The sequence below is a fragment of the Trichomycterus rosablanca genome, chromosome 23 (assembly GCF_030014385.1).
Source record: "Trichomycterus rosablanca isolate fTriRos1 chromosome 23, fTriRos1.hap1, whole genome shotgun sequence".
Lineage (NCBI taxonomy): Eukaryota > Metazoa > Chordata > Actinopteri > Siluriformes > Trichomycteridae > Trichomycterus > Trichomycterus rosablanca.
In genome coordinates, this window is record NC_086010.1 from 1372326 (window position 1) to 1397316 (window position 24991).

A 24991-nucleotide genomic window follows, 5' to 3' on the forward strand; every position below is an offset into this window, starting at 1 on the left:
GATTCCTAGAGAGCAGAGCCAATCTTTGGTATTTGGCCAGTGATGTTTCATGAGCTAGAGTTAGAAAAAGATGGTTGTTTTTGTGTGTTTAGGAGGAAGCACGTTAGCCAGTACCCTTTCAAATAAAGCACAGTCAGTGGCAGGAAACTGACTGCGACTTTTGAATAGAAATGGGGTAAATAGGGGGTAAAAAGGAAGCTAAAGGCAGCTACATAAGATTAGGGCAAGCCAGTACATGTAGGAAAGAACAGCAGATAATAATCATCAGTACTGATTTCTCCCAAAACCAGATTTCTTTAAGGTACTTTAAGTTTCACCATCTATAGCAATAAATCAGACACAATTATTACAAGGTTAGAACCGTCCAGGCTGGAGTATCCCGGGTGGCCATGAAAAAGATTTATCCTGAAAGCATCTGGGCAGCGAATCCAATCTCGATGAAGCTTTTAAATCATAGAAACCTTTCTGACAGAATAAACAGTGCTTAGAAAATAGAAAAATGCCCACAGATCCCCTTAATTATTGTATATTTGTTAAAAAATTATGATTTTACATCATAAAAAATACATCACGATGGCGATTCCTTCTGGCCTCTCCCATATTTAGGCATCACCACAGCGGATAGCTCATTTACATGTTTGATTTGGCACCGTTTTATGCTTGATGCCCTACCTAATGTAACCTTCCTATTTATCCAGGCATGGGACTGGCACTAAGGGTGCACTGATGTGTAACACCATGTACCTTCTGTGTTTGTGAGCCCAGCCCAAGATTCGAACCCTCCAAAACTCAGGCGGTGCTGTTAGAAGCAGTGTGGCTCTTACCCCTTTCATTTCGTTTAAGCACCCCATATTACCCTTAAAAATCTGCCTTCTGCACTCATGCCACCTTCTTGGCCACACCCTTTTCAGTTCAGGACTTTTACTAGTACACTCCAAAACAGCAATTTAGTTCTGAACTTGCTTTTGTTTTCTGGATATTTGTCATACTGTGTAGCTCAATCACAACTCATGGACAGATTACCTTACATTCTTATTGATCATTTTCCAGAGGGAAAAAATAATAAAGCAGCAAACACCTACACCCCATCACCATGATAAACTGCAGTTTTAATGTTCTCCCTATAAAATAATGTAGCCTTGACAAGTCTATAAAGTTCGTCTGTTCAAAGAAAAGTTGAGGACGACGTGTTTCTCTTGGTTATCAGTGGCTCCCTGTGTGCCACCCTCCCATGAGTCCTGTCTGTCTCGTGGAAAGCTAAACACAGACGTTTAACGAGTTTATGGGTGTTTCTTGTTTTTTACGCTTTTCCACAAATCCTTTAAGTGCAAAATATGTTTTTTATAAAATGTAACATAATATTTGTTTATAGTTTTATAACATGGGGAAGCACAGAGCCAGGCGAGTCATGTCAGGTCCAGATAAAAGACACAAAAACACCGATTTTTTGATGGGAAGGGTTAAAGCACTGCACTGGAGGTCCCTGGTGCGAAGAACGATGCACCTTTATCATGAAGCTTGTACTGGAAAATCTTCCGCCGCGCCTGAACGGCCTCCCCTGTTCCTCTCCACCAAATCTCCACCTGAGAAACACGTTCACATCGTTACACTTTCACGTGATCTTAACAGATTTCAGCAGTAGATTAAGTCATTTTTACCAATTATATGCTTCCAGCAAGGAAACAGTTTGGGGAAGACACTCTCGACTCCCTGTATGATTGTGCCCTTGTGCACAAAGCCCTGACCTCAACCCCACTATACACTTTGGGATGAACTAGAACATCAACTGTGGCTTTTTTGACCAAGATCAGTGCCTATCCAAATTCCCACAGACATGGTCAGGTGTCCAAATACTTTTGCCACATAGTGAACATACAGTACGTCGTACCTGGCCGTGGATGTCTCTGCAGTAGCCGGTGCTGAGCCCCTCCACACGCAGAGCTAAAGTGCACTGATGGGTCAGAGCTCGCAGGAGACGGGCGGAGCCTTCATCATCACCATCGTCCTCATCATCATCATTATCATCACAACGCACCAGAGTTACAATAGAGCCCTGCACACCACAAACACACCGTTATAGACTAAGTGTTTTTTTTCCTATATGATCAGAGCAATCCAGAAGTGATTACACAGGGCATTTAGTCTCAGTGCTGCTATTGCTAGTAGTATAGTAGTAGACATATACAACAGTCAAGCAGCAGAGGAGTCATCACTACTTCAGTCCTGTGCATTACAGACGACCCCACTGGTAAACTTACCTGTGACTGGGAGCAGACGGAGGCCCGGCAGTACTGTACAAAGTCCAAAATGGCTCGGACGCTCAGGCCTAAGCTGAGTAACACGCTCAGATCGTCGATGATCAGCACAGGGGGGGACCAGGACTCTCCCTCGGCTTTACACTGACTCAGTGAGCTCGACACGTACTCGTATAGAGACCGGAGCTCTGTGGGAGCGCCCCTGAAACACACCACACACAGGTACTGAATATAAATATTAATAAATAACAAACTATAACATAATTGTAGAACCTGTGGTGGGAAATGTGAAATGTGAATGCCGTGCGTATAGCCGACCTAAGATAATCTAACGGTCGTGACTGATCACCGGTGCTCTCGTTGAGCAGGACCGCAGGAGAAGCCTTCAGTGCTTCCAAAAACACCAGCTGCCCTTTCTCCTTCGCCTGGACCAGATTCACCCCCTGCAACACCACAAACATCACAACACAACACGGTACCTCTGTCAGGTTGTAACACACTGAACATGGATAAACATGTGAACTAACTTCCAACTTCTCACCACTGAATTCTAGTCAGCGACTGATTAACCATCATTTGGTCATGCATCTGATTTACATTTACATTTTTGCCAATATACAGTCTAGCAGTTGAGGGCCTTGCACAGGGGTCCAACAGTGACAGCCTGGCAGTAGTGGAGCTTGAACCAGCAATCTTTTGGTTACTAGTCCAGCTGGGCTACAACTGCATTTATCTCTAACAGAATCTTAATAGAGCAGAGCCCGCTGTGCATGACTGGTTATATGTAATACTAATATCTGGCTCGGCAGGTGAATAGAAGCGGTTGGCTGCTACACACACGTCAGAGGGGTTGTGTGTGTTAGCTAAGACGCTCCATGGTCAGGGTGGAGTAATTAAGATAAACTTTTATTAAGAGTTTCTGGGTCAGTTACAATAATAATATAACAGAAATAAAACAGGTCTCACCAGTTTTTGACCCACAGCGCTGTAGTGGCTGAAGGACTGCACCAAACCCAGAAAGCACACCTTACAACGAGCTGTGGGAAGGAAGGAGGGAGGGGGAGAGTAAACACACACACACACACACACACACAACAGGTCACAAATATGTTTACTATAGTCTAGTATGAGCCAAATCAATAGGTGCTTCAATAAAGTGTTAGTTTAAGGGTGTGAATAATTAGGCAACCACATTATTGTAAATATTTTTATACTAATAGATTTCAGGTTGCTTTTTTTATATATGTATATTTTATTTATTCCTTTTATTCCTTTTCTCCCTTTTAGCGCGTCCAGTTGCCGATTGCGTGATGCTTCCTTTCCACCAATGCCGATCCCCGCTCTGATCGAGGAGAACGAAGCTAACCCACGCCCCCTCCGACACGTGGGCAGCAGCCGTATGCATCTCATCAGCTACACTTTGACGAGTGCAGTGCAGCTCAGCACTGTGTACGGAGAGACACACCCTGACAGCGCTCTTTTCTCATCTCTGTGCAGGCGCCATCAATCAGCCAGCAGAGGGTGTCATTACATTAGTTATGAGAGAGAGATCCCAGCTCTGGTCCAGCGTGTGGTTTTACCGCTGCGCCACCTGAGTATTTCAGGTTGCTTTTGAATTAAATTGCACATATTATAGAAAACAAAGGTGGAAAAAGTTACGAAATTTTGTAAATTGTTTTGTATGTAAATTTTTATATGACAAAAACCTGCCGTGGTAAAAGAGGTGTGTAAACTTTTTAGAGTCCCTGTACAGTGTCCCATACTTTTGCTCTCATTGGTACACCCAGTGATCAGATAACTGTGTAAATATTTATTTATTTATTTATTTAAGTTTTAACGCCATGTTTAACACATTGGTGTCATTTAATGGCAGTAATAGGTATTATATATGTGTCTTCATATTTTGGTCCATATTATATGTTCATTTTTATTTTTATGGTTGCAAGGTAGGTTAAAAGTCTTCTTGTGTTGTCTTGTGTGAGAGTCTCTTTGATAGTTTCTGGCATGTGTGCTTGTTCTCTTTCTTTAATGTATTTTGGGCATTCTATCCAGATGTGTTTTATTGATACAGGTGTTTGACAGGTTTCACAGGTTGGATGGTTTTCTCCTTTTATCAGGTGTTGGTGGGTTATTCTGGAGTGGCCGATTCGGCACCTCGTGTATATGACCTGGTCTATGAGTCGTCCCTGGTGAATTCTTGGCTTGGTATTAACATTTGGGTGTATTTCATATAGTTTATTGGTGTGCTGGGTATTCCATTCATTTTGCCATTTTCTTTTGATGTAGAGATTTATTGATGCTTTTAAGTCGGTTGATGGGATTTTTATGTTCATTGTATTTTGTCTTGTTTTTCCTCTAGCTACTTGGTCTGCTTTTTCATTTCCTGTAATTCCACTGTGTCCTGGTACCCAGAATAGTTGTATGTCATATTCTTGCTCTGTTAAAATGTTAATTGTCCATTGTATGTTACTAATGATAGGATGGTCTGAGGTGTATGATTGTATTGCTTTGAGGCATGATTTAGAGTCTGTGCAAATTAGTATTTTTTGCTTTTGTTCTTTTTCAACTGTGTAAATAAGAACACGTTCCTGTGTGGAATTTTGCATTTGTACCTTTTAAATAAAAGCTCAGGTAATGATGGACGAGAAATGAAGCATCTGCCTGCCTGTCTGACAGCAGGATGAATTCTCTCTATAATCACACAAACGTTTTTATATTAGTGTTTCATTCTGCTTTAATCTCGTATCATATGAAGAAGGGAAATGAACAGGGTTTATTTACCTGTCTGACATCTTCTGTGCTGGTGTTGAGGATACTGTTCAGCTCTGCAAACATTCTGACACGCTGGACATCAGTGTATTAAAAGCTGATTAATAATCCACAACTGCAGATGAAAGCACAGAAGTCAGTAACACGTTACACTGACAGGCTGGTAAAATCAGCTCTCATAAATGCACTAGATGATACAGAACATGAACACTCATGGTACACAGTGCACTCAGTATCAGAACTCTTCCTCTACAACACAATAATGAGCTCAGACATCAAGATTAAACTCTTATTATGTGTAATAAATCTCACCTGGATCAAATCAGACTCAAATCCAGCACAGAAAACTCTGAATTCAGAAATGTGACACCCTCCTGCTGCTTCTTCTTCTTCTTTTACCGTTTTGCCGTTTTAGGTACAATTGTTGTATTACTGCCCCCTAACGGAGACTCAAGTCATTTAGCTCTGACTTCAACCCCACTGAGCACCTTCAGGATTGATTGATCGATTATTTATTTATTTATTAGGAGTTTAACGTGATGTTTAACACACTTTGTTTACATTAATGACAGGACAGGTAGTTACTGCTTACACAAGATTCATCAGTTCACTTAGTTTAATGTCAAACAGTCATGGACAATTTTGTATCTCCAATTCATCTCACTTGCATGTCTATGGACTGTGGGAGGAAACCGGAGCACCCGGAGGAAACCCAAGCAGACACGGGGAAACATGCGAACTTCACACAGAAAGGACCCGGAGCGCCCCACCTGGGGATTGAACCCAGGACCTTCTTGCTTTGACAGAGCTACCACCTTTGGGATTAACTAAAGGCCAGGCCTTCTCGTCTTTTGGAATGAAATGACCAACAGCCTTATGGTCAGGGGATTACATAAATTGCCATTGGCCATATAGTGTACAATGTATAGTGTCAGTATTAGAAGGACTGTACTAATAAGACCTAATAACCTAATTAAGAAACATGTTAAGGAGGTTTTAAATTTGCCACCTTAACATAAAGATTTTGTTATTTAGGTGAAGGTAGAGACACTTACGTGGAAAGAAAAAGCCTGTCAGGGTCTAAAATTGTCATAAAATGATTTTATGGCAAATAGATTGACAAAGACATCACATGACATTTAAATCAATTTAAAATTATACAAAAAAGAGATTTTATTTCTCAGATTAGAGTCGATTTGAATAAGAAAACTGTATAGCAGGACTGTATGAATATAAAGCAGCTTATACTCTAGTTGTAGTGTAGAGGCACGTACTTCTCCACCCATAAAAAGTATGAGGTGGTTTTCAGGTAGATGTTCGGTTTCCTGGGAACGCCGCACTGATCTCCGAGGATCCGGATCCCACAAAGGTAGTATCGGTCATGCATGAGCTGAAAACAACTCAGAGGGCCGCCGAGGTTGATCTGAACACCACCGGATGAGAGGAAACACACAAGTCATACTTATATTACTACATCAAGAACCAACCTACGAGCTGTCATGTTACAAACAGTAGATTTATAACCAACAGATAAATATTCATCACTTGGTATTGTTTTATGAAGAATAACAGACCCTTAACAACATTAACATGATATATGATGATATATGATTCGTACCTCACACCCGTCCGCTCGTCCCTCGTACCTGCCGGCACACAGCATCTTCATACTGACTCGAAAGTTCCACCATGTCTCCATATTACACCTGAGCCAGGGGATGGTGTGCACCCAAACCTCCTGCAGAACGCCACTCTCGTCGTACCCCGTCGTGTGGCAAGTGCCAAAACTGTAGCGGACTGCAACATTATCGGGCATGCAGATGGCATTGACGGTGTTAGTCAGGGTCAGAGGCGAGCTCAGTTTTAACAGAGCAATGTTGTCCTGCAAAGAGACGGGACTGAAGTTTGGGTGACGGATTATTTGTGTGGCGCCTCTTTCCTGCATGTCAGGACTGTTTTCTTGCAAATTCGCTGTTCCTGCCTTGACTTTAAGGTCATGTAGCACTCTGTGAGCAGAGAAGTGACACACTGATTTAAAAATATAGGGACACCCCTTTTATTTAGGTATGAATATTTAAGCCATGTGAATTGCTGCATGAATATAAATTGTAGGTTTTCTGCACTGTTCCATGGTAGGTACACTGATATGTGGTGAGCGGGTGAGTGGATCAGCTTGTGTACTCACACATGCTCAGGTTTATAGAGACACGAGGCAGCTGTGACGATCCATTCTTCGTGAATGATGGTTCCCTCACAGTGATGCCTGAACGGTGCAGTTGAGTTGATACGGGAGAGAATGGCTACATGCCACGGCCAAGTCCCCACAGAAACGTCCGATCCTCCGACCATCCTCTTCAAAAGCTCGGGCCTCTGTGGCCTCTCTCCACAGTGCACTGGTGAGGAACACAGGACAAAAAAGACTAGATGGTATCGAGATCAGCAGAAGGCCCTGCTTATAACACTCATAAACATGATTATAGAACGACTATGAAAAAATCCCTCTTTCTGACTGGCTGGCAAGTGTATTATTTCTTACATATGTAAGAACTGCTTAAAAGTTTCATCTTTTAAGTGAAGTTAGTGTCTAGGGTGTATTTCTGAATGTGTTTCAGGGCCCCTAATTGTCTTATTTGTCATATACACTGGTACAGTACAATGGACTCATTGTGCAATATTGTCACGTCACGTCACTTTTCTATTTAATAATTTAATTACTATTCAATCTTTACACTAAAACTATACCTCATGCATCATTACAGTTACCAGTTATTCATTTTATGTAAATTACAAGAAATACTCAGTTCTAGTTTTTCTGTTTGCTTTTGTTTTGTACTGTTAATTATTTGCTGTATTATGCTACTGGGGCTTTAATTTCCTTCTAGATCAATAAAGTATCTATCTATCTATCTATCTATCTATCTATCTATCTATCTATCTATCTATCTATCTATCTATCTATCTATCTATCTATCTATCTATCTATCTATCTATCTATCTATCTATCTATCTATCTATCTATCTATCTATCTATCTATCTAATCTCCACCCTTGGAGAAGACAGGGTTAAGGGCCTTGCTCAAGGGCCCAACAGTGGCTGCATAGCAGAGGCTGGATTTGAACCAACAATCTTCTGATTGGTTGACCAAAGCTCTACCCACTACTAGGCTCTCACGGTCCCTTAACTGGATAAAGCAGTATTTAAAAAAAGAATAAATAATTATAACTAGATATGTATGTTCTCTTATAACCCTTGTTTTACCATAGTAGACGTTAGTATTACTAACCAAGTTAACCAGTAAATAACATTTCCAGTAGCTACTTGCACACGAGTTTAAATAACTTACAAACTGGAGGTTTTATTTCTTCTTCTTTCCCTAAATACACTAATATCACTACACACACCAAACCAAACAAAATATAAACTTTTGCACATAAACTCATAATGTCCTAAACTAAAAATGTAATTCATAATGATCTCTAACGGTTAAATCAGGGCTGTGTCCCAAACCGCACGCTACTGTACTAAGTAATTGTCATTTCAGTACAGTACCATTCACAGAGTGGGCACTACTTTTATACCCTACGTAGTGCGATAGGATTCTGTTTGGAACGCAACCCGAGGCTTGATTTAACGGTTAGTTTCAACCAGAGCCGTAGATAGAGAGAGTTGCGACACTCCTTGATCTCGCCGCCACGCGGTCACGTGGTTCATGTAACCCTCCGATAGTTCCAAACAAACCCGGCGCTGTCATGTTCTCATATGGGACAGGCAGCAGTAAATGAAATATTAAACGGCAAATAATAAACATTTGTACAATTTCTGGGTATTTTCAACTGCGTTTACATTTACTGCATCTGCTTTAATGTCAATTTGGTATATAAAGTGGAAGCTTGATGTTTATAATGACTTGTTAATAGGTCGTTCTTGTTAACACACAGTACATTATATTAGCATACATTACATAATGCGATATCATTAAGTAGTAGAGACAATATACAGTACAGAGATTAAAGTTTTTTTATGTTTTGTTTTTTACATAAACTAATCTCCCTTCACTTTCCTGAGGATTCATAATAATAATCATTTTGGCTAAACACTCATGTCACTAAACCATGTGGCTGGATTCATAAGGTTTACCTGCACTGAAGGAACAGATTGATAAACACACTACCGTACCTTTAAGGTACATGAAAAAGCATTCATTCATCTCTTATTTCATGAGTGATTAATAATTGATTCCTACATGTAATACATTAATGAATTCATTATGAATATGCACTAGTTCATTTTGTCTAATGTAAGTGGTGGACAAGGTAGACAAACCATGCAGTTGAGTTAAAGTAGAGATATCCAAGGTAACATATTACTCCAGTAAAAGTAGTAGTAAAAGTAAAAATACTCTTTACCTCCACTAAAGTACTAAACTAAATTTACCTTCAAATGTACTGAAGTATGAAAGTAAAAGTATAATGATTTATTGTGGTTCTAATATTTTATTATCATTTCTGTAACAAGACTCTTGATTAATCAACTCATTTTAGGTGAAAAGACTCGTGTGTCATTAATTAAGCTAAACTGAATAAGCTAAATTCAGTTATACCTATTAATTAAGATAAACATGTAACATTTAGTGCTGAGCAAATGCTAAACAATAACAGTATTAAGTATATTAATGACATTAAATTCATAATTGTTTTAAAACAAAGCAACATACAGCTAAAAATGCTGGATAAGTAGTGGAAATGAATGAGGCTCTATGGGTTGTTTGGAACTATACAGAGCTCCACAACCCGGAAGCTGCGCAGAAAAAATGTCCCGCCCCCTTTCCAACGGTTCCCTATGAGAGTGTCGCCACTCTGTTCTCTCTACCGCTCTGGTTTCAACCGTCTCGAAGTGACGCGCATGAATATTTAAATTAGCAACAGCCAATCAGACGCGTATATTAGATACAGCAGCCAATCAGACACGCCATCAAGCAAGACCTGAGGTGTGAAATGGATGTCACACCTCACACCGTATATATGTACATTTATGGCGAATTTCCCAAACGAACAATTACTAAATGTAAACGTGGTGCCTCATTTGAGGGACCCCATATGACCCCCACTGACCAAATGGACCATTCTCAGCAATGCACTGGCATTAATGCTCCATTTCACTTAACACTTTACCATGGCACTGTATATTCTGTTTACATTACCAAGTGACCCGTACTGTACCCAGATACTCATGCTCAGTTTGGTTATCTTTGGTTAAGCAGTAGCCTAGTGGTTAAGGTACTGGACTAGTGACCAGAAGGTCGCTGGTTCAAGCCCCACCACTGCCAGGTTGCTGCTGTTGGGCCCTTAACCCTCAATTGCTCACACTGTAATGTAAGTCGCTTTGGATAAAAGCGTCTGGTAAGTGTAAATATTGTTGTCCTTCCTGGTCTTACTTATATTTAACTATTTAAATGGGCACAGAGAAGTCACCAGCTATAGTCAATTCTCCCGAGGCACTTCCATATGAGCTTCTAAGATCACCAACAGCAGCACGTCCAGTTGGCCGGACTACAATAATGGCTCATTGAAAATGAGAGCTGGTGTTTGTCTGTGGAGCTCGCACATCTGTACTGATTACTGACTGCTCTTCAGTATGTGTTAGAATTATCTGCATTTACAAAAAGTAGAAAAAGAAAACAGGCGATCAAACAATCCAGATTAGATTCTACTGCACCTTTAATGAAAAAGATTTTACATATTAGACAAGTAAAATGGTTTGGCATTAAAACTAGCTTAACTGGGTCTGCTCGATCGATCCGTGAGTCCATAAATCAGTCGGATGACTTAAAATGTTCAGATTACAATCGAAGCACGAAACAGAAACATGAATATTATTCCTAAACAATACCAGGATACTCTTTTACATTCCTCGTTATGCAGATCGTTATGTACATTCTGTAGTGTTGATGATCCAAGTACCTGTGGAATTTACACAGTATAACAGATAAACTACAGAAAGAAAACAAACAAACAATAAAGACCAACGTGAACAGAGATGGATGGATTCAAACGTAATGTGGCACATCATGGTCCCTCTCCAGGTGTCATGGTTCTTGTGTCTTGGCATGGTCAGGAACCATGATGTAAAAAATAAAATCACTCAAAACATTAGCAGCAGATAAGCGGTAACGTATGTTGTTTTTTTATAATGGACAACACATATTAGGGTATTTCATTCTGCTGAAGTTGGTAACACTGGAGCCATAGAAAGAGGGTGAAGGTGAGGAAGAGCTTAAGGAATAGAAATAGTTCAGTATGGGGATGAGGCAAGTCAACCAGTCATGAGGATCTTGTTCAGCAACAGTTAAAAAATGTAGTCATATCCAATTCCCTGGTCGTATTTTTCCTCTCACACCTAACCGAAAAGCATCGTAACTGACATGAGCCCCCGCCGACATGTGTGCAGTATTGACCATTTCTTTTCACCTGCACCAAGCAGGTTCATATGGAGATCTGTACAGCGCACGAAGAGTCACACACCTATCCCCATTATCCTCCGTCTCTGTGGAGGCGCCATAAAAGACGTAATTCCAGCAGTTATGAGGAAACCCTTTAGAAACCCTCCCTCCCTCGGACAAGCCAGTTATGAATGTGTAGCCACCCGGCTGGCTGATAGCAAAGCTCAGACTCAAACTTTGTTTGTATAAAAATATATGTCTGTGAGGAAATCGGATATAATTGTTTACCGCACAAAACTCGACTAAAGATTACAGCAAATAACTAACCACAGTACAGAGAGAATAACGGCAGCCATGGTGAGAGATCATGCACTTATTGTGATATGAAACTAATCTTCTGGGTCAGCACATTTCATTAAAAAGACCACAAGGCCTAAAACAATAAAAGTAAGAAATTAGACATTAAATAACCTACACTATATGGACAAAAGTATTGGGACACCCCTTCTAATTACTGAATTCATCCGTTTCAGCCATAACAATTACTAACAGGTGTAACAATGCTTCCAATTTTGCACCGACAGTTTAGAGAAGGCTTTTTCTGTTCCAGCTCTATAAAAACCTCAAGAAAAGATCCACAGAGCGCTTAACTCATTCTTTCTTGACCAACATCAGAGCCCAGCCACACAAACACTCTTTTGGACTAAATGGGGACAAATTCCTTGCGAGAAGCCTTCTTAGATAAACGGCATACAGGTCACTCTATTTTAATACCATTTTTAAAATGAGATGTCCGACAAGCTCACAGTCAGGTGTCCAAATACTTTTGACCATATAGTGTATTAGGCTTGGACATCACCGATCATTCCATGTTTTGTTTAATCAACACGTCCTCTACAGAGAACATTTTAACCAGCGTGTCCAAACGGTTGCATTTAACCGTATGTAAACAAGTGATGGACAAAATAACCGAAACATAAAGCACATAAATAAAGGGGATCTACATAAGAACTAAAATTACACACAACTACAACCATCTTCTGCCTGAAATGCCAGTCGCAAGGCAACAGTAAACAATCCAGCTATAAGAGGGCACCAAAGGTCCACCCACTCTAGGAAACTCCAGATCAGTGGCCGACCTTCCCTCCCTCGAACACAGCCGACCGTGTTTGTGTGCCGAGATTCGAACTTTACATCTAAGCCAGGAAACGTCAGTCAGTTATGGACACCAGCATGTCCAAGCTGATTAAAGACTGTAGATTGCGAGCTGAAAAAATGAGTTGCAGAGAAAAATGATAATAATTAAAGAAACGTGTACCCGAACGCCCCCTTGTGGAGGCTTTATGTTACATCTTGTATTGAGAGAGTAAGATGCATGTCATGGACAAAATGTGGGTCGCTTGAAAAAGGTTTGAAACCCCGCTGTAGATGATCACGGTGTACATTTTATTTTGGCTAAACTGTTGATTTGGAATAAATTTGGCAACCGAAAGAACAGTTTGCATTAGAGGTGGGAAATACGGCAGTGTTCTTTAAATAAATAAATATATTATTATTGTTATTATTATTACATGACATATGAAGACACTTAAAAAAAAATTAGAATTTTAACAATCAGTTGAAATCAGACTGATAAACCATGCACTGAAAATGAAATTATCATCTTATTCACTGCCAAAAAGGGGGCCAGGACCCTTGTGGCAGCCTGAGCTGTTTAGAAATCACTATACTGCCGAATTTTGGGCTAAAAATGAATCCAGCCACATCGTAGCAGATGAAATGAAAGACCAAAGTCCGGTCCTGTCCAGTCAGAGCTTGCGTGTGGAGAGCAGCGGGTGTGCGCCGCTTCGAGTCCCGCGTGTGTACGTCACGCTCATTTCCCGACACACACCCGTGTGGCCCCGTCTGGCCCATCCTGTTCCTCTTCCTCCTCCTCCATCTCCCTCGATCTTCGTCCCTGTGAATGGCGATGAGGACGATCAGTACAGACTCCAGCCGTGACGCAGACGAGAGGGAGAAAGCTCCGAGGACGAGGACGAAGAGTCGGCGGGGCCGAGCCGCTTCCCACACACGCACACTCAGTCCATCTTCTCCTTCTGCACCAGCTTGGGGGCGTCTACGAAGTCGCGCCCGTTGAAGAGGATCACGCCGGCCGTGACCACGCTCGCCGTCCCCCAGAACAGCACGTACGCCAGCATCTCGGTCCACGTCTCACCTGCGGGGACGCATTTACAGGAAGATCTAAAGATCAAGTCGTCACGGCAACATTTACAGTCGAAATTTCACCCCTCTTGCTGGTCTGTAATAAATCCTTTAGTCATTTCCAATTCCCCATTGTGAATCTGCTGCTGCTTCCACAACCCTGATCTGATTAAGGAAAGTGGATATCCACACGGTCTCCTTCCACTTCTTATCACCTGCCAGCACTGGGTTCACAAACAAAGCCAGACTGCATACAGAGAGTCACGCTAAGCTCCATGTAAACCCCCCCCCCCCCTCACTCAGGCGCAAGTGCAGCGGAAATAGACGCCGTACGACCTTCCCACCCTCAAACAAGCCCGATTTTGTTCGTGCAAACGCCCACCCAGGGGTACATGCACAAAACTGCATATACGAGCTGAATCTTATTAATTACTCACCAGCCATGAGGAGGCAGATGATGCACATGGAGAAAGCCACGACCATGATGATCGGCAACTGAAAACACAAAAAACCCAAAACATTTATGGTGCATATCGACAAAACCTCAATCCAGATAAAGCCGTGCATGTTTATACTGGTCGGTTCTTACTGTGAGGAACTTCCAGTCTTTGGGTTCATGAAGGGCGGTGCTCATGTCTGCTTCATCGACAGCATAGTTCCCTAAAAACAGATCAATCGAGTCCTGCAGACAGAAGAACAGACGAGCATTGGTGGATATTTTATTCTTTACTAACTGCATTATGGTGTTAAGGGTCACTGTAAGTCTAGGACCACACAGAAACACTAAAACAAAGCAGGAGCACACTCTGAACCGGCACCGAAACACTGTAGGGCCAGAGAAACAGGATTCAGGACAAACACTGAGGAAGTTCTCACCTGTCTGAATCCATCGGAGAAATTGTTCTTATAGTATCTGATCATTGAGTTCCAGCCGTCCATCACCAGCCCCCACTGCGTCCTCTTCCCTGTCCTGAACACACACACACACACATCAGTATATGGACAGACTAAAGATTCAGTTCGGTTCTTTAAACCCCATTAGAACCAGAGGGAGCCTAGTGGGTAGAGTTTTGGTCTAATAAACAAAAGGCTGTGGGTTTGAATCCCGGCTCTGCTGTGCAGCCACTGTTGGGCCCTTGAGCAAGGCCCTTAACCCTGTGCTCTGACCCCAGCTTCCAAACAATTCTGTCTTCCGCTGCTGTGGATCCCTGATTGCATTCCAGAAGGGTATATTGCTGCTCACGCCTCCTCTGACCCGTGCACAATCCTCGTATCTCACCCATGCTTCTGCACAGGCGCCTCTATCTGCTAACCAGGGTCCTCACACAGCGTTTGACCCCACCCACTTAGTCCGGTCATCGCACGCAGCAGACACGATGGCCAATTATTGTCTGCTGCAGGCACTGCCGATTGTGCCAGGCAGAGCCGAGATTGCAGACAAACAAAAACTTGCACAGATCTAATTTACATATATAGGTGTGTGTATATACAGTCATATATGTATGTGTATATTAGTATGTGCGTGTATATTGTTTTAATATATATGTGTATATGTATATAGATTTGTATTTGTGTATAGTAATCACATCACTACAGCGTTATGTTGCACAATATATGTTCAGTATTATGTTCAGTTTCTGCACTGCTTTGTCACTTCTATAATTACTTCTATTTCACTTTAAATTGCTTCTATTTTTTTAAATTATATTTTTTAGTTCTTTTCTTAATTTCAATTTTAAGTTTTCTAATTTTCTACACTTTTTACATTTAAAAAAAACATTTCTATTTTGTTTTTTGTCTATTTTGTAACTGATTTGATTTTGATTTGATTGATTTCATCATACTGTACTGTGTGTGTGTGTGTGTGTGTGTGTGTGTGCGTGCGTGTGCAAAAGTGAGCACCCACCTTGTGAAGTCCGTTTTTAGTGCTCCTGTACCGGCGTACTGCTTAGCACAGGCATTAGCGTTGTCCGCCCACGCTACAGAGAGAAAAGTCACATAGATGTCAGAGAGTCGTGTGTGTGTGTGTGTGTGTGTGTGTTTAAATTAACACAAAAATCACAGATCCCGCACCGTTCTTGTAGATCTTCTCGAACTCGACCTGATCGTCGATTCTCTGGCCGGCGTGCAGGACGCCCATTCTCTACAGACACAGGAGAGGAGGTTCTAATCAATCTAATCAATATTTACAATCAATTATTGCACTTTTTTTCAGGTCTGCATCCCTGATTCACCCTTCCTGACACAACCCTATATTTCTATTCGGACTTGGGACCAGCACTAAGAGCGCACTGACCACTAAGTGCACCTCTCAATGGCTAGGCTGTTTCGATTACTAGTTAAGTACCTTAACCACTAGACTACAACTGCCCTCAATGAACATTTTCTTTTTTTTTTTATCTAGTCATGTCCAATTCCCTTTTTGTACATCCCCCCCTGAACGTATCTGACCTGCAGCTGAGACTGCAGCGACCGCCGGGCCAACAGACTCTGAACCACGTTGGTCCGATCCAGACAGTCCATACAGTTACTGCGGAACGTCCCCTCCTGCTGCAGCTGGACCGTCCCGTCCGCGTCCACCAGGAAGAACCTGTTAGGAGACACGAGTGATCACAAGCATGCAGCATGTGTGTGTGGCATAGCAACCTCCTGTCTGAAATCAGGTTTGCATGTTCTTCCCGTGTCTGTGTGCTCGTTTTTGGGCATTTGATTTACTTCCACCTCTAAAAAAACATGCAGAAGGTGAATTGGCTGCTATTAATTACCAGTAAGGAAAGGTGAACGGAAACCATAGTACCCAAAGCACAGCAGACGGACACAGGGAACAGGCTGTTTCACCACGAATGTCCTCTTGGTGTATTGGCTGTGCTAACCGTACCCAAACTCATTCTGTAGATCGGCCACCATGTCCACGAGGATCTGCAGCCGGTGCCACCTCATCCTGCTGCACTCCTTATGGAAGTCGAAGGCCACGTACCTGCAGGAGAAACCCCCCAAAAAAGTGCAATCAGAGAGCTGTCGGCATTAGCTTTAGCATTAGCAAGGATCTTAGCAAGTCTCTCACCTGATCATGCCATTGCCCAGGTTCTCCACCATCTTGGCCAAGGCCAGCTCGAGAGGTTTCTCAGATCCTTTCTGATTAATCTAGATGAGAAGAAAGACACTTAAGTAAAAACACGCAATACAGCCAAAAGTATTCGGACGCCTGACCATGAGCTTGTTGTACATCAAACAATGCTGCATTTATATGGCTCGGCACTGGTGTTCCAGTTTATTCCAAAGCTATTTAGTGGGACTGGGATCAGGGCTCTACTGTCTGGACAGTATGTTGTACACCAGACAGCAAAATATCATACATATTCCGCTAGCACACCAGTGCCGAGATTCTGAACACCCCGGTCTGCTACCAGCCGAATGGGCGCCATCTAGCGGGCGCAATCGGCAGTGCCTGCAGCAGACACAAATTGGCCACCGTGTCTGCTGGGCGGGATGGCCGGACTAACTGGGTGGGGTCTTCAAACACTGTGCAAGAAGTGGGTTCAAAACCAAGTTTAAGCTAAGTAAAAGTTAATGTACTATATTTGGCTTTTAATCTTCAGGTAATTCAACAAATTCAGGATTTTTTGTGGGTTATTGCGTTCGAAGAGGTCTTTCATATTAGTGTCTCTGTAAAATATTTTTCTAGTATCTTCGATGGCTTGGCATTCTGTCAGGATACGTTTTATTGACACTTGTGATCCACAGTACTGGCAGTTTGGCGCATCTTCCCCCAAGAGAAGGTGTCTGTGTGTCAGGGCTGCTGGTTAGCAGAATGAGGCGCCTGTGCAGAAGCACGGGCATAGCGAAGGGGTCTAGAGGACTGCGGACACGTCGGAGAACACATGAGCAGCAATATACCCTCCTGGAACGCAATCAGGGATCCACAGCAGCGAAAGACAAACTGACGACGCTAAATCAGGAGAAAAAGAGAAAGAAAATGCACAAATAAATAGAAATAGAGTAAAGCGCTGAATACATACCAGGTTTAATATGACTTGTTTGCCGTAGGTTATAATCTGCGAGTCAAAGTGTCTCTGGAAGCCGTCCAGCTACGTCAAACGGAATAAAACATAAATAAATAAACTTGCAAGCAAGTTTAATTCAAACATACCTCAAAAACACTGCATTTTATTACTATGTTTTTAAAGAAGCAGGTCAAGTTCAGAACGGAGGCTCACGTGATTGCCGCTCTTGCTGATCTGTGGTTTGGGTTTGTATCTGAGGTTCGGACGCTGAGACCAGAAGAAAGGAATGGAGCCGCGTGTCTGTGGGAATTCAGGTGAATAAAATAGGCAGAATAAGCAAAGATAAATAAATAAGATAAGATTCCTTTATTGATCCCCATGGGGGAAATTCGAGTGTTACAGCAGCTCCAGTACAGTGTAAATACAGTAAATAAAAATAGAGTAGAATAAAATACAAAATTAGGAAATGATAAAAAAAATTACTATTATACAACAGTATGGTAATTACAACAATATAATAAAAACACTATATATGCTGTGTGTAGATATATACATATGTGTGATAAATAAAACACATTAAATAACATTTCAGGGCTGTTTTAACTAGGGCTGTCGCGGTGAAAGAATTTCCCCTTGCGGTATTCAGCGTGGCTCAACACCGCGGTATGCAATAATATCGCCATTTTTTTATTTTTTTTTTGAAAATTACTTAATTTATCTGGATTTTAGAGCTATATAAACAAGCTTTATTGTTAGGCTATAATTCGGTATATTATTGCTTTATAATGACAAAGATGAGACAGCTTTAAGACCAATCAAATGCGTGTTTATTGTTAAATACAGAACTGAGCAGGGATGCGCGTCTTTTCTCTATTAAAAACAAGGTTTAAATTTAGCTTCTAGCCTAGACTAGATATACACTGTGAAACGAAAAAAAGTGTTTAGGCTAAATATTTTAAACGCACATCTAATCAAAATATGGTAAAAAAAAAAATAGAATAAAGAATAAAGTCTGTAAGACCTTAAACCTGCGTTATCACGCGCGCTAGAAGAACCAACATGTTCACCTGATGTGGTTTAGAGAGGATCTGAGTGGGGTAGCGATGTTCCCGACGGCACTAACAGTCTCTCTGATGGTGCTCGCTGCACTAATACACACGTACTGTACCTGCATGCGACTTTAGAGAGAGCAAATCTAGCCTGGTTATTAATGCGCCACTATTAACCATCTATTTAGTAGGCATAATTAACATAACAATATATACTACAGTTCAAGTTATTTATTAGTTTCAATACATTTTTATTCAACGAAAAAATACATTTAAATCATTCCAGCAAGAGAATATTTGCAGGCTGCAATGCCATATTAACCGTCATTAAGCGTTTCAGTACGCCAAGGCTGTTTGAATATAGTCTAAATTATGAGTATTTTATTGAGTGTGAACTTAATTTAATTTAATTTAATTTAATTAAATAAACAATCACAAGCCTCTTACCTGTATGAATGAAGCCTTGGCTCCGTTGTACTGTATGATCTGCTCCGTTTCTACAAAGTTTGCGGCGTGACCCTCCACGTCGATTCCTAGAAAAATAAGACAATTAGCGTCGGCTACCGAGGACAAGAGGAGATCGGTGGATGAAATCGGCACCTCTGACGTAGTAGCGAACCCCAGCACGGAAGCAGCTCCTCCTGGAGATGAGGTTCCACTCGAAGACCTTGCCATTGATGCAGCAGGACTTCATGACGATGACTGACAGAAAGCCCAGTTAAGGAGGTTTAAGGAGGAGAGAAAGCATTAAAATTTCCACTATAACTAATCCAACCGTCTTAATTTCCGACACTGCAGCTAGCTAAACTGTGTAGCATACACACGAAGATCAACCTGAGCTTTTATTTGAATAAATTAAATAAAGCAGAACGTGTGGTCATTCAAGGATACAGCCGTGGATCACAGGACAGGCAAATCTGTGCAGCTGCAAGACAATAACACATCTGGGTTGGATGAGGGGGGTCATTTTGAAAATTAATGCATTAAACAAGCAAATATTTCAGTCTTTTAAGTACGTGTGTGTGAGCACATTCCTGAATCAGACAGGCTAGCACCGGTCAGGACTGTTCCTGGCCTAGATCACAGGTCCAGGTGATCTAGAAGCGATCTAGATCCATCCATCAGGCCTAGCAATATGTGGAGCAGTCTATCTATGCGGCCAAAAGTATCTGGAGCTTCTCGAACAAACAGTATTAAAATAGACTGACCTCTATGTGATCTTTTTAGTTAGAACAGCAGCCTTTGACTTCACAGTACGTCTATGGAAATTTGTACCCATTCAGTCAAAAAAGCATTTATTTGTATGGCCGGACACTGGTGTTGGTCAAGAAAGACTCGGGTGTTGTTCCAGTTCATCCCAGGGCTGACTGCAGGCCACGGGAGTTTCTTTAAACCGAGCTTTGTGCACAGGGGCACAATCATGAAGTATTTAGAAGGAATGTCCCAATACTTTTGTCCATAATGCATTTCTGCGTGTCTATTTGTCTAACTGGCCGTCTGTCTGTCCACTCGTACACCTACCAACCCATGTGGCTGTCGTTCCGTATTGGCAATCTGGTCAGTGGGGTTTATAGGTACAGTCACCAGAATGGTAGATGCATGTAAGTACCAGATAGGTGTTCCTAATAAAGCGGTCATGTAAGCGTACCTCAGGCTGGGCGCTGAAGTCCCTCAGCAGGAAGCCGTTCCAGACGAACCTCTGATCTGCCTGCAAACCCCAAAACACAAAAAATTCACTTTGGTACTCAAAATGTCATCATCATGTACAGATCTCTATGGATCAGAGAGACGGAGGGTCTTTAACACCCCCCCTACCCCCCCCCCAGCTCATGATCTGGCTGTCGCTCTCACCCTCTCCAGCAGACTCATCTCCTGAAACTCGGGGCTGGTGTTGGCCAGGCGCTGCAGGCTGTGGGTCAGGTCGTAGTCGGGGGCGAAATAATATCCGTCCGTGTTCAGGACGTTGTTGATCATGGCCAGGAAGGCCTTGTTGTCCTGCATCTGAAAGAAGAAAAAATATATATAATTATAATTAAATAATATAATATATAATTAAACATTTTACATTTAAATCAAAACACCCCAGCATTTCAAATAAAACAAAATTAATGAATCATGAGGAACATCATGAAGCACAAAATTTACGTGCACTTGAACGCAACACGTATTCTATGGACTGGATTTTCATTCTTTTTCTGTGACTAAATGATGAAAACACATGTTTTTTTGTTTAGTTATTTTATATTTTATATTCAATTTGCAACCCTGCTCATCCTGACCACACCCAACCTCCAACCCACTAGAGCGACGTACTGCCAAATGAGACCAAACCACCTCTGGTGAAGGTACCTCGACTGGCCAGCAGGGGTCGTAATTCCAGCTTTGATAAGGCATTCACGATTGACCATCGTTCCTGTCCCCCTACACACACAGCCAATCATGTCGGCCAGTCATTTTAAGTATGAGATTGAAACACTACATGGACAAAAGTATTGGGACACCTGACAATGTCCAAAAACGTGCGTTTCTACTGAATTGCTTCATCTTTACTTTGTAGCTTTAATATCATCTGCTTTTCTATTAGACTTGGAGTGTCTCTGTGGGAATTTGTGCCCATTTAGTCAACAAAGTCAGTGAGGTCAAGCGCTGATGTTGGGATGTTGATGTTGATAAAGGGAGTTTAATTTACATTTACATTTTCAGCATTTGGCAGACGCTTTTATCCTTATGACTTACAGGGGTTAAGGGCCTTGCTCAGGGGCCCAACAGTGGCAACTTGGCGGCAGTGGGGCTTGAACCGGCAACCTTTAGATTACAGTACCTTAACCACTGAGCTATCACTGGTTATTTAATTCATCTCAAAGGTGTTGAGTTGGGTTGAGACCAGGGATCTGTGCAGGGCTTAATTTGCTTTGTAAGAGTCAGGGGACTTCCCCAAACTGTTGCCACAATGTTGAAAGCATATCGTTCACCTTAAATAATTTTGCATACACCTGCTGGCAATGGATGTAGCAATGACAGGTGAATGTAATCATTAAAAGGGGTGTCCACATACTTTTGGCCATAAAGTGTATAAAGCTCGTTTGACTGTGGATAGCGTTTATTGTTTTCTGATCTGTAAGAGCATTGGATTGGCTGTGCCCAGAGACATGCCGACCACGCCCGCACCCCGGACCGATCACACAAACCCGCCAACCTGAGCGTCGGTGAGGTGCAGCACCGTCTTCTTATAACAAATCACGTCGAACTCGACGGCCTTCCACACGGCGTGTCCCAGCAGGTCCCCCACCTTCCTCTTCTTGGTGATGACGACGAGGTACATGCCTGAAACACAAAGAACCGCCAGCCTCATGCAAAACGCGCCATGCAAAGTGTTCGCAAATCAGCCCTCGTCATCACGCTACACGCCGGACTAACCTGCCACCAGCCGGATGGTTCCCATGATGCCACAGATGGGCCGCGTCACAGCCGAGGGAGGGACGTCCTTCACCCCTGTAATATAAACCAGAGTGTAAAGCGTTTACACCCGAGGTGTGGACTGTAACCAAGCCCGGACACATGAACGAAATGGACAAAAGCATTTGGACACCTGACCATCAGCTTGTTTCAAAAACAAATCATATTAAAATTAGGCAGCCTGAGAGAAGCTGAGAATAATCCAGCACCCAGTTTAACGTCTGGTAATTTTGGGTCCTATGGGGGTCTCTTTCAATTGATAAATGCGGTGTACAGATCAAGGGATGGGCCCAACAGACACAGCTAATGGTGTGTCCATTTAAGCATGGGATTGGGACCTGACCGAGAGCCTGTCGGACATCACGTTCCAAAACCACACGCATTTATATTGAATCTTCAGCTTTCCTTTGTAGCTTTAATATCATCCACAGTTTCGGGAAGCCGTTCTATAAGGCTACAGTCAGTAATCGTATACCCACAGAGTTCACCTGAATAGGTAGGTGTATAAAACACTCAGTAAAGTATTTATTGGGACAGTGGGAGCCTAGTGGGTAGAGCTTTGGGCTATCAATCATGAGTCTGTCGGTTTGAATCAAGACTTTGATATGCAGCCACTGTTGGGCCCTTGAGCAAGGCCCTTAACCCTCTGCTCCTGGGACACCGTACGATTTCTAACAAGCTGGGATAGATGGAAAAGAATTTCACTGTAATATACTTGTGTACGTGTATATAAGTACATATATATATAAATGCATCTTCTTCTAAAGTTTAGTACTAGATAGGTGTTCCTAATAGAGTGCTCAATGAGTGCAACTATTTGTCCATCCTCATAAGGTCATGAGATGGCTTAACTTTGTTATTAGCTCAAAAATAAACATAATAAAGGAGATACTTTAGATGTTGATAGAATTTAACATACAAAACCAATACAAAAGAATGTAAACACAAGCGATGAGTCCAGCGTGGGCCGGTGAGTCTTAGACGCTGTTTGTTCCGGATCATGGTGGACTCACAAAACCTTTCAACCTTTCAATTCCCTTTTACACTCCTGTCTAGTTCTTCAGCTTCACAAGCACCTCACTGAGAAATCAGGTCACTGACTGACTGACTGACTGACTGAAACTCTGAAGTTCCTCAATGATCAGATCACTGCAGCCGCACCCACGACCTTTCCCCCGGTCGTACCTTTGAGGGTCATCTCTGTGGACACCCGGTCGATGACGAGGACCTCGTTAGCTCCATCGTCGCACGCTTCGATGTAAAACTTCTCAGGCGTGGTGTGTCTACAGGGGGGGGGAAGAGGGTTCAGGTCGTTTAGGCATCAGTCAAAAATCGATCTACGTTTCTGATTTGTTTGTGAGTTCTAAGCTCTGTTTGGAGCTTTTGATTTGGTAAAATCGATAGAATTTAGTTTTCTGGCACAGGCTTGACTATTTTTTGTTTGGTGCAGTTTGGGGATTGTGTTCCGGACCTTGGCAAAAAAAAAAAAATGTATCCAGGGACCTGGAGATGAACAGAAATGAGCCTAAATGTTCATGAGGTCTAAAGCGAAATTTGTAAACTGTTCTGCTGTGATGCTTCCTCTAGTGAGTTCAGGCTAACTAGTCCTATTTATATGGATGCATGGAAGCCGCTAGTTGTAGTCATCTATAATCACTAATAATAACAATAATAAGTACAAAAATAAATCACTTACAAAACGTTTAAACCACAAAATGACTATACAGTATATTTTGACATACACTATGTGGACAAAAGTATTGGGACGCCCGAATTCTATTCATGTGTTTCAGGCACAACAATTCCAAACTAACCGCTGTAATCACTCAGTGATATAAAAGAAATGACAGTTTAGGGAAGGCCCTTCTCTGTTCCAGCAGGACTGTCCGCCTGTTCACAAAGCAAGCTCAAAAGCATACCAATGATGGCTTAACTGAATGGGCACAAATTCCCACAGACATACTGCACTTCAATGCTGTAGTATTTTTCTGAATATGTAATTAAACAGTTCTTTAGTCTCAGTCTTCTACACTGTAAGTGCATGTAAACTTTACAGCTGTCAGTAAATGAACTTGGAATTTGAGGTGATGTTGAGGGGCTTTTTACCAGCAGATGATCTGACTTTAATTCTTTTATTTTCTCCACAGTGATTTTACATCCTAATAAATAAAATCCTAAAATTAATTCCTATACATTAGTTCAATTCACCTAATTAACCTAATCAAGAACACAGAACAGTTCTGAAAATCTCTGTTTACTGAATATTAGATCTTCTAAATAGTTAGAATATTACTGATGAATTGTTGTATGATTAGTAAGAGTGGAGTATTAAATATAATAAAGTGGAGGTGAATAAACTGACTCCATCATTCAGCTCAGCTACTGTTAGCATTAGCAGCCTGATAACGTTACATTGAAACTTGCTAGCGAGCCAAACAGCGTCGGTTTCTCGCTCATAATCTCACTTTATTATAAATATTTGCGCTTTAAACGAGATAATTAATATAACAGTAAAAAAGATAATTGACAGTTTGAGTATAAAGTTTATAAACAGTGTAAATAAAGACTTACAGACTGAAGCTGCTGTAGGTGCTCGCCATTTTACCGTCAGCTGAAGCCCCGCCCACCGTGACGTGGCACTGCAACCAACACAGTGTGATCCGAGAGAGTAATAAACTTATAATAATCATTAATATAATAATAATCATTAATATAATATTCATTCATTCATTTATTAATTCATTTATTCATTCATTCAATTATTCACTTATTTATTCATTCATCAACAGTGTGATCCGAGAGAGTAATAAACTTCT

At 41.7% G+C, this 24991-nt stretch overlaps 3 protein-coding genes across 3 annotated transcripts; all 3 read right to left on the minus strand.

Moving 5' to 3' along the window:
- Positions 1 to 1088: 1088 nt before the first annotated feature.
- elp6 (elongator acetyltransferase complex subunit 6) lies at positions 1089 to 5413 on the minus strand. The gene is made up of 8 exons (XM_062985641.1): positions 5337 to 5413; positions 5037 to 5139; positions 4868 to 4946; positions 3222 to 3292; positions 2574 to 2698; positions 2259 to 2457; positions 1889 to 2053; positions 1089 to 1583 (listed from the first exon to the last, which is right to left on the minus strand). Exons 2-8 carry the CDS (start codon positions 5088 to 5090, stop codon positions 1461 to 1463), a joined length of 816 nt encoding a protein of 271 aa, XP_062841711.1. The 5' UTR covers positions 5091 to 5139; positions 5337 to 5413; the 3' UTR covers positions 1089 to 1460.
- A 766-nt stretch (positions 5414 to 6179) lies between these two features.
- Positions 6180 to 8458, minus strand: LOC134301330 (plasminogen-like). Its single transcript, XM_062985994.1, has 4 exons — positions 8369 to 8458; positions 7210 to 7417; positions 6643 to 7030; positions 6180 to 6447 (listed from the first exon to the last, which is right to left on the minus strand). Exons 2-4 carry the CDS (start codon positions 7371 to 7373, stop codon positions 6274 to 6276), a joined length of 726 nt encoding a protein of 241 aa, XP_062842064.1. The 5' UTR covers positions 7374 to 7417; positions 8369 to 8458; the 3' UTR covers positions 6180 to 6273.
- Positions 8459 to 10724: 2266 nt separating this feature from the next.
- On the minus strand, positions 10725 to 24792 carry sacm1lb (SAC1 like phosphatidylinositide phosphatase b). The gene is made up of 20 exons (XM_062985640.1): positions 24747 to 24792; positions 23361 to 23458; positions 22137 to 22211; positions 21916 to 22043; positions 20571 to 20720; positions 20368 to 20427; positions 19611 to 19644; positions 19320 to 19421; positions 19167 to 19252; positions 17884 to 17970; positions 17686 to 17754; positions 16731 to 16810; positions 16545 to 16643; positions 16118 to 16256; positions 15740 to 15809; positions 15573 to 15645; positions 14543 to 14636; positions 14256 to 14348; positions 14104 to 14161; positions 10725 to 13679 (listed from the first exon to the last, which is right to left on the minus strand). The coding sequence occupies exons 1-20, from the start codon at positions 24773 to 24775 to the stop codon at positions 13543 to 13545; spliced, it is 1761 nt and encodes a 586-aa protein (XP_062841710.1). The 5' UTR covers positions 24776 to 24792; the 3' UTR covers positions 10725 to 13542.
- Positions 24793 to 24991: the final 199 nt, after the last annotated feature.